We start from the raw sequence: 10,000 nt of genomic DNA, 5'->3' as shown, positions 1-10,000 counted from the left end.
GAGAGATAGAGGTATATAGAGATAGATAGAGATAGATAGATATAGAGATATACATAGAGAGATAGATAGAGATAGATAGATAGATAGATAGATAGATAGATAGAGAGATAGAGGTATATAGAGATAGATAGAGATAGATAGATATAGAGATATACATAGAGAGATAGATAGAGATAGATAGATAGATAGAGATAGAGGTATATAGAGATAGATAGATATAGAGATAGAGGTATATAGAGAGGTATACAGATAGATAGATATAGATAGATAGATATAGATGTATACAGATATAGATGTATACAGAGATAGATATATAGAGAGATAGATGTATAGATATATAGATAGATGTATAGATAGACAGATAGATATTTTTTGTTAATATACCGATACCAGCAAACCCTCTTACAATGCTCGTCACTCTCCCGCCAGTCTTTGGCGGAGGCTGTGCCGGCTCTTCACCCGTCGCCCTCTTGACGGCCTGTCCTCTTTCCTCCTCCTCCTCCTCTTCTTCTTCGTCCTTCTCCTCGCCTCTCTCCTTCTGTCGCTTCTCTGCTTCCATTTTCTTCTTGAAGAGCTCCATGAAGCTCCCGTCGTTTGCAAACACGTTGGCGGCCGGCGGGACCCCTCTCGCCGCGGCGGGGCTGCTGCTGGACTCGCTGCTCCTACGACTAGTTCGGTCCATTATTATTATTATTATTATTATTATTAATTAAATTCTACAAGTATTTTTTTTTGTTCAGCTCAGTCGTCTATCGTTTTAAGGAGTCGCGTTTTTTTTTAAATTTAAAACGTAATGTTTTTAAACGGCTCGCAATTGTATATATCTTGTCCAGTAGTAAACAGTGAAAAAAAAAAGACAATTGCAAGGATAATGGGACGCGTTGTTCGGCGATAAGAAACGCTGCCTCGTGTTTAAATTTCAGTTCAGAATCAGCTTCGTTTTGTTTTTTTAGAAGTTTCTCTCGTCGTCGGCCATCTTTGTAATAAGCAAGTCACTTATATTAAGCACGGCGACTCGGAAGGTTTTTGTGTGTTTTTTTTCAGCTCAGGTTTTCAGAATGGAGTTGGAATCCGACGCCATTTCGGATCTAACGGAGAGCCCGCGTCCCATAGGAAGCCGTGCAGCTGCGGAGCCAACATGGCGGACAGAGGACCGCAGTTTCACTTCTCGTCAACGAAAGCCTACGTCAGATCTACGACGCCCGAATCCAGCCAATCGGATCCCGTGGACGCGTTCTGCGTCACACGTGATCTGCTTTCGCTTGACGCGCTCCTGCGGTTGTGGCTCATTCTGTGTGTTAAGCAGACAGTGAAACACGTTGAAATCGACTTTTTAAACACATAAGCACCAATGCACACGCATTTTATGGTATATTGATTAACATTTCTAATGTTTGGTGTGATTTGTAGAAACAGCCGTAGCCTTTTTAACCCTTAAATTGATCATTTCTGCATCTCTTTTGATTCAATGCTCAGCCACCCTCTCTGTATTGTGATCGTTTTCACTGCAGCCTCACAGAATTGTTCAGATGCAATGCATTAGGAGCTGCCGGATATGATTTTTCTGTTCTTGTTGTTGTCGTTTTGTGCAGATAACGGAATCCAGTTACTTAAACAAAGCAGCTTTTCTGTCATTGCAAAAAACGCTCGGGCGCTAGAGGGTTAATCTGCTCAAACATTACAACTAAAGCAGGCTTCCTTTAGGCCGAAACAAACAAACAAACAAAAAAATAAGAACAATAAATACCGCAAAGAAGAAATGTGTGCGTGTCAGTGTGTGTGTGTGTGTCAGTGTGTGTGTGTGTGTGTGTGTGTGTGTGTGTTAGCAGGCCCCCCCTGTGTTATTTGCACAGCTGTAGCTGTTGGAAGTACACATCTCTCTCTCTCTCTCTCTCTCTCTCTCTCTCTCTCTCTCTCTCTCTCTCTCTCTCTCTCTCTCTCTCTCTCTCTCTCTCTCTCTCTCTCTCTCTCTCTCTCTCTCTCTCTCTCTCTCTCTCTCTCTCTCTCTCTCTCTCTCAGATGTTTCCTCTTCACTCTGCATTCCCGCTCGGGGTCTCTGTGCCTCTCTGTCTCTCTCAGCACATTCACTCTCACTCTCACTCTCAATCTCACTCTGGGTCTCTGTGTCTCTCTCTCTCTCTCTGTGTCTCTCTCTCTCAGCACATCCTCTCTCTCTGTCTCACTTGGGGTCTCTGTGTTGGAAAGAGTCAAGGCAATCATAAAGCCTTCAGAAATAACAACACCGCAGCTTTGATCTCATGTGAAGGCAGAGGAGCAGAATCTCACAGTTTACAATCGCAACGGACTCTGTGACTCTGAGACTCTGTGACTCTGTGACTCTGGGACTGAGACTCTGGGACTCGGAGACTCTGAGATTCTGAGACTCTGGGACTCTGTGACTCTGGGACTGAGACTCTGGGACTCGGAGACTCTGGGACTCTGTGACTCTGTGACTCGGGGACTCTGGGACTCTGTGACTAGCACTCTGGGACTCGGAGACTCTGGGACTCTGTGACTCTTTGACTCTGTGACTCTGGCACTCAGAGACTCTGGGACTCTGGGACTGAGACTCTGAGACTCTGTGACTCTGAGACTCTGAGACTCTGTGACTCTGTGACTAGCACTCTGGGACTCGGAGACTCTGGGACTCTGGGACTCTGACTCTTTGACTCTGTGACTCTGGCACTCAGAGACTCTGGGACTCTGGGACTGAGACTCTGAGACTCTGTGACTCTGACTCTGGGACTGAGACTCTGAGACTCTGAGACTCTGGGACTCTGTGACTCTGTGACTCTGAGACTCTGAGACTCTGTGACTCTGTGACTCTGGGACTCTGTGACTCTGAGACTCTGAGACTCTGTGACTCTGGGACTCTGTGACTCTGAGACTCTGTGACTCTGTGACTCTGAGACTCTGTGACTCTGTGACTCTTTGACTCTTTGACTCTTTGACTCTTTGACTCTGGGACTCTGGGACTCTGGGACTCTGTGACTCTTTGACTCTGGGACTCTGGGACTCTGGGACTCTGTGACTCTGTGACTCTTTGACTCTGGGACTCTGGGACTCTGGGACTCTGTGACTCTTTGACTCTTTGACTCTGGGACTCTGGGACTCTGGGACTCTGTGACTCTGTGACTCTAGCACTCTGTGACTCTAGCACTCTGTGACTCTTGGACTCTGAGACTCTGTGACTCTGGGACTCGGAGACTCTGTGACTCTAGCACTCTGTGACTCTTGGACTCTGAGACTCTGTGACTCTGGGACTCTGGGACTCTGTGACTCTGAGACTCTGAGACTCTGGGACTCTGGGACTCTGGGACTCTGTGACTCTAGCACTCTGTGACTCTTGGACTCTGAGACTCTGTGACTCTGGGACTCTGGGACTCTGTGACTCTGAGACTCTGGGACTCTGGGACTCTGGGACTCTGTGACTCTGTGACTCTAGCACTCTGTGACTCTTGGACTCTGAGACTCTGGGACTCTGGGACTCTGGGACTCTGTGACTCTGAGACTCTGAGACTCTGGGACTCTGGGACTCTGGGACTCTGTGACTCTTTGACTCTAGCACTCTGTGACTCTTGGACTCTGAGACTCTGGGACTCTGGGACTCTGTGACTCTGAGACTCTGGGACTCTGGGACTCTGGGACTCTGGGACTCTGTGACTCTGGGACTCTGGGACTCTGTGACTCTGGGACTCTGAGACTCTGTGACTCTGTGACTCTGTGACTCTGAGACTCTGTGACTCTGTGACTCTGTGACTCTTGGACTCTGTGACTCTGTGACTCTGTGACTCTGGGACTCTGTGACTCTGAGACTCTGTGACTCTGTGACTCTGTGACTCTGTGACTCTGTGACTCTTGGACTCTGAGACTCTGGGACTCTGTGACTCTGTGACTCTGGGACTCTGGGACTCTGGGACTCTGGGACTGAGACTCTGAGACTCTGGGACTCTGTGACTCTTTGACTCTGGGACTCTGGGACTGAGACTCTGAGACTCTGGGACTCTGTGACTCTAGCACTCTGTGACTCTTGGACTCGGAGACTCTGTGACTCTGAGACTCTGGGACTCTGGGACTCTGTGACTCTGTGACTCTGTGACTCTAGCACTCTGTGACTCTTGGACTCGGAGACTCTGTGACTCTGAGACTCTGGGACTCTGGGACTCTGGGACTCTGTGACTCTTTGACTCTAGCACTCTGTGACTCTTGGACTCTGAGACTCTGGGACTCTGGGACTCTGTGACTCTGAGACTCTGAGACTCTGGGACTCTGGGACTCTGGGACTCTGTGACTCTGGGACTCTGGGACTCTGTGACTCTGGGACTCTGAGACTCTGTGACTCTGTGACTCTGTGACTCTGAGACTCTGTGACTCTGTGACTCTTGGACTCTGTGACTCTGGGACTCTGTGACTCTGAGACTCTGTGACTCTGTGACTCTGTGACTCTGTGACTCTTGGACTCTGAGACTCTGTGACTCTGTGACTCTGTGACTCTGGGACTCTGGGACTCTGGGACTGAGACTCTGAGACTCTGGGACTCTGTGACTCTTTGACTCTGGGACTCTGGGACTCTGGGACTGAGACTCTGAGACTCTGGGACTCTGTGACTCTAGCACTCTGTGACTCTTGGACTCGGAGACTCTGTGACTCTGAGACTCTGGGACTCTGGGACTCTGTGACTCTGTGACTCTGTGACTCTAGCACTCTGTGACTCTTGGACTCGGAGACTCTGTGACTCTGTGACTCTGGGCAGCACTGCTGTTGGATCGTCTTTCTCTCAGGAACCCAGCCGAGCAGCTCCCCCTGCAACACCTGCTGCGGATTTCAAGGAAATTATAAAAGAAACAGTGTTTTGTTTTCAGGGCCAGAACTTATTCCAATCGATGGGCCAGCAGTGAATTTAGTACAGTTTACTGTTTCAAAAAGAAAAAATAAATAAATATATATATACAAACACACACACACACACACACACACAGACACACACTGACCGGCTGATTTCAATAATGTGCTGGAATTGATTATAAGGGAATGGGAACTGATATTGAAAAACAATAATCGACCCCGACCCCTCTCTCCCTCCCTCTCTCTCTATCTCCCTCTCTCCCTCCCTCTCCCTCTCCCTCTCCCTCTCTCTCCCTCTCGATCAGAGCCAGGAAAAATTAATTGTTCCCTCCAAATGTTCACACTCTCTCTCTGTCTGCCAAATCCTGTCCCTTCCATCATCAACAGAGCCAAGCTGGAGAAGAGAGAGAGGAAAGGAGAAGGAGGGAGGGAGGGAGGGAGGGGGGAGTCATAACATACAGAGATGGGGAGAGAGAGAGAAACCTTTTCTTATTTTTGAACGGAGAGGAATTTTCGGTGGATGTGTGATTTGTCTATTGCTGGAGTTTCAGACACACGCTCGCTGACACTCTCACACTCACACCAATGGGGTGCAGCGCTGGGAGTGAACGGGAGTGAACTGCGTCGCTCTGGAGATGCCGCTGGGACGGCTGGAAAAGGTCAGCAGATTCCTGCGTTGCTTTGCGTTGGGCATGTCCATGTTTTGCAGCGGCGTGTGTTTTTTTCGGGAATGTTTTTACTCTTCGTTTCTCTGATTCAACACAAAGCTGCTCCTCCCGTTCCTCATATTTATTTTGCTATGCTTTCCTAAAGCTTTTGGCAATTATATCTATTATTGTAGCATGTCCCTTTCACCCTCCTCCCCTGTGCTGCACCCTGCTCCCCTGTGCTGCACCCTGCTCCCCTGTGCTGTACCATGCTCCCCTGTGCTCTACCCTGCCTCCCTGTGCTGCACCCTGCCTCCCTGTGCTGCACCCTGCTCCCCTGTGCTGCCCCCTCCACCCCTGTGCTCTACCCTGCCCCCCTGTGCTCTACCCTGCCTCCCTGTGCTGCACCCTGCTCCCCTGTGCTGCACCCTGCTCCCCTGTGCTGTACCGTGCTCCCCTGTGCTGTACCGTGCTCCCCTGTGCTGTACCCCGCTCCCCTGTGCTGCACCCTGCTCCCCTGTGCTCTACTCTGCCTCCCTGTGCTGCACCCTGCTCCCCTGTGCTGTACCGTGCTCCCCTGTGCTGCACCCTGCTCCCCTGCTTTTTTTTTTGGTAATTAAAACCTTTTTTTTTTTTAAAAGAGTTATTCCAAAAACGGCGACAGAGTGCCAATATTTTGTTCCAGAATCTCATTCCATGAGCTCATCATCATAACTGCTCTTAGCCATTAGGTATCCAATATTAATATTATTGTTATTGTTCAATATATATTATTATCCCACTTCAATGCACAGCCACGGCCAAAAGCATTGCATCACCCTGTAGAGCGAACTCAGTGTGCTTCGAAAAGAGGAATGAAACCTGCAGGACGACGTGACGTTAACATACTGAACCACACACACCGCTTCACAGTGTTCCCAAATACTTAACGGAAAAACTGACTAACTGAAAAACGTGACATTTCAAACATGTAAACACTGTACTGTTATGGATGAGGTACTGTAGCACTCTGAGATGTGGGTGTTTTTATATCAGTGAGGCAGGGGGACCCCTCTCTGTTCATGGAGGGGGATCAGGAGGAGGGTAGAGGGGTGAACGTTGGGGGCATGCACCCTATATCTGAAGATACTTGGCTGTAGAGTTCAAAGCAGCTGTGGCTAAATGTTTTGCATGATAACGCTAAAGTCTACTGGAAGGAAGCAATGTTATTATTATTATTATTATTTAGCAGACACCTTTATCCAAGGCGACTTACAGAGACTAGGGTGTGTGAACTATGCATCAGCTGCAGAGTCACTTACAACTACGTCTCACCCGAAAGACGGAGCACAAGGAGGTGAAGTGACTTGCTCAGGGTCACACAATGAGTCAGTGGCTGAGGTGGGATTTGAACCGGGGACCTCCTGGTTACAAGCCCTTTTCTTTAACCACTGAACCACACAGCCTCCTGGCAGCAGTACAGCTGTATTTCATGTTAGAGTTCGAAATGTCACATTTTTTAATCCGTTTGCAATGTTTTCTAATCCCCCCCCCCCCTTCTCCTCTCTCTCAGTCTTCTCTCTGGCGCCCCCTGCTGCTGTTTCTATCTCTGTCTCCGCTCCTCCTCTCACAGGCCCCTCCCATCGACGATGACAACCAGTTCTTGTACACGCCTCCGATCCCGCCCCCTTCACACGGAGGCCCGCCCCCCACATGCCCCGCCCTCTGTGACTGCCCCGCCCCCGAGACTGTGGAGTGTGGGGGAGTGGACCTGACAGCCTTCCCAGGAAACCTGTCAACGCACACCCGGCACCTCTCACTGCAGGTAAACCTGTCAACGCACACAGAGCACCTCTCACTGCAGGTAAACCTGTCAACGGACACAGAGCACCTCTCACTGCAGGTAAACCTGTCAACGGACACAGAGCACCTCTCACTGCAGGTAAACCTGTCAACGCACACAGAGCACCTCTCACTGCAGGTAACCCTGTCAACGCACACAGAGCACCTCTCACTGCAGGTAAACCTGTCAACGGACACAGAGCACCTCTCACTGCAGGTAAACCTGTCAACGCACACCCGGCACCTCTCACTGCAGGTAAACCTGTCAACGCACACAGAGCACCTCTCACTGCAGGTAAACCTGTCAACGCACACAGAGCACCTCTCACTGCAGGTAAACCTGTCAACGCACACCCGGCACCTCTCACTGCAGGTAAACCTGTCAACGCACACAGAGCACCTCTCACTGCAGGTAAACCTGTCAACGCACACCCGGCACCTCTCACTGCAGGTAAACCTGTCAACGCACACAGAGCACCTCTCACTGCAGGTAACCCTGTCAACGCACACAGAGCACCTCTCACTGCAGGTAAACCTGTCAACGCACACAGAGCACCTCTCACTGCAGGTAAACCTGTCAACGCACACAGAGCACCTCTCACTGCAGGTAAACCTGTCAACGCACACAGAGCACCTCTCACTGCAGGTAAACCTGTCAACGCACACAGAGCACCTCTCACTGCAGGTAAACCTGTCAACGCACACCCGGCACCTCTCACTGCAGGTAAACCTGTCAACGCACACAGAGCACCTCTCACTGCAGGTAAACCTGTCAACACACACAGAGCACCTCTCACTGCAGGTAACCCTGTCAACGCACACAGAGCACCTCTCACTGCAGGTAAACCTGTCAACGCACACAGAGCACCTCTCACTGCAGGTAAACCTGTCAACGCACACAGAGCACCTCTCACTGCAGGTAAACCTGTCAACGCACACAGAGCACCTCTCACTGCAGGTAAACCTGTCAACGCACACAGAGCACCTCTCACTGCAGGTAAACCTGTCAACGCACACCCGGCACCTCTCACTGCAGGTAAACCTGTCAACGCACACAGAGCACCTCTCACTGCAGGTAAACCTGTCAACGCACACAGAGCACCTCTCACTGCAGGTAACCCTGTCAACGCACACAGAGCACCTCTCACTGCAGGTAAACCTGTCAACACACACAGAGCACCTCTCACTGCAGGTAAACCTGTCAACGCACACCCGGCACCTCTCACTGCAGGTAAACCTGTCAACACACACAGAGCACCTCTCACTGCAGGTAAACCTGTCAACGCACACAGAGCACCTCTCACTGCAGGTAAACCTGTCAACGCACACCCGGCACCTCTCACTGCAGGTAAACCTGTCAACGCACACAGAGCACCTCTCACTGCAGGTAAACCTGTCAACGCACACAGAGCACCTCTCACTGCAGGTAACCCTGTCAACGCACACAGAGCACCTCTCACTGCAGGTAAACCTGTCAACGCACACCCTCAGATTGTGTTCAGTATCCTCAGCATCTCTCTCTCTCTCTCTCTCTCTCTCTCTCTCTCTCTCTCCTCTCTCTCTCTCTCTCTCTCTCTCTCTCTCTCTCTCCAGAATAACCAGCTGAAGGAGATTCCCTTTGAGCCGCTGTCCCGACTGACTGAGCTGAGAACCCTGAACCTGCATAACAACCAGCTCAGCTCCACAGGTAACGAGACCCTCCTCCCCCCCCGCACACCCCCTCACCCCCCCCCCCCCCACACACACACACACACACACCCACACACACACCCACCCACCCAACCAACCCCCCCCTCCCCTCCGCACACACACCCCCCCCCACACACCCAACCCCCCCTCCCCTCCCCTCCGCACACACCCCCCCCACACACCCAACCCCCCCTCCCCTCCCCTCCGCACACACTCTCCTCTCTGGTATCGGGTCTCCGCTGCTTGCAGGTCTCCCTGACGAGGTGTTCCTGTACCTGTCGCGTCTCCAGTACGTCTACCTGGCCAACAACCGCCTGACCGTGGCGCCGCGCTTCCTCCCCAAGTCTCTGAGGATCGCAGACCTGGCTGCCAACGCGCTCACAGAGGTGTACCCACTCACCTTCGGGGGCAAGCCTCACCTCAGGTAGAGCTACCCTACCTGCCTGTCTGCCTGCCTGCCTGTCTGTCTGTCTGTCTGCCTGCCTGTCTGTCTGTCTGTCTGTCTGTCTGTCTGTCTGTGTCTATTTAACTGATGTCTTTACACTTACTTCCCTTGCTGCTCCCCCCTCTCTCTCCCCCCTCTCTCCTCCCTCCCCCTCCTCTCTCCTCTCTCCTCTCTCCTCTCTCTCCCCTCCCCCCTCTCTCTCTCTCTCTCAGTTCAGTGTACCTGCACAATAACGCCCTGGAGAACGCTGGGCTCCCTGACTTCCTGTTCAACGGCTCCAACTCCGTCTCCATCCTCATCCTGTCCAACAACCAGCTCTCCAGCGCCCCCAGCAGGCTGCCTCCCAAACTGAACAAACTGCACCTACAGGTGAGCACCAGGGCAGTGTGTGTGTGCCTGTCTGTGTGTGTGTGTCTGTCTGTCTGTCTGTGTCTGTCTGCCTGTCTGTCTGTCTGTGTCTGTCTGCCTGTGTGTCTGTGTGTGTGTGTCTGTCTGTCTGTCTGCCTGTCTGTCTATGTGTCAGTCTGCCTGTCTGTCCATCTGCCTGTCTGTC

At 51.3% G+C, this 10,000-nt stretch overlaps 2 protein-coding genes across 4 annotated transcripts in view; one reads left to right on the top strand and one right to left on the bottom strand.

Annotated features, from left to right (window-relative positions):
• The window catches only part of LOC131705031 (telomerase RNA component interacting RNase-like), a 6,847-nt gene extending 5,751 nt beyond the window's left edge, over positions 1–1,096 (bottom strand). The window contains exon 1 of the mRNA XM_059007015.1: positions 407–1,096. Within this exon, the coding sequence (XP_058862998.1) occupies positions 407–682 (276 nt within the window). The 5' untranslated portion in view covers positions 683–1,096. The remainder of the gene's footprint in view (positions 1–406) is intronic.
• Positions 1,097–5,294: 4,198 nt separating this feature from the next.
• LOC117402005 (podocan-like protein 1) overlaps positions 5,295–10,000 on the top strand; it is a 9,622-nt gene continuing 4,916 nt past the window's right edge. For all 3 annotated transcript variants that reach the window (XM_059007242.1, XM_059007240.1, XM_059007239.1), the window contains exons 1-5: positions 5,295–5,504; positions 7,045–7,296; positions 8,907–9,000; positions 9,252–9,426; positions 9,660–9,816. In XM_059007242.1, coding sequence (XP_058863225.1) covers positions 5,481–5,504; positions 7,045–7,296; positions 8,907–9,000; positions 9,252–9,426; positions 9,660–9,816 — 702 coding nt within the window. In that variant the 5' untranslated portion in view covers positions 5,295–5,480. The remainder of the gene's footprint in view (positions 5,505–7,044; positions 7,297–8,906; positions 9,001–9,251; positions 9,427–9,659; positions 9,817–10,000) is intronic.

Source organism: Acipenser ruthenus, chromosome 34, assembly GCF_902713425.1.
Source record: "Acipenser ruthenus chromosome 34, fAciRut3.2 maternal haplotype, whole genome shotgun sequence".
NCBI classification, from domain to species: Eukaryota; Metazoa; Chordata; class Actinopteri; order Acipenseriformes; family Acipenseridae; genus Acipenser; species Acipenser ruthenus.
This window is presented reverse-complemented; position numbering and strand designations above follow the sequence as displayed.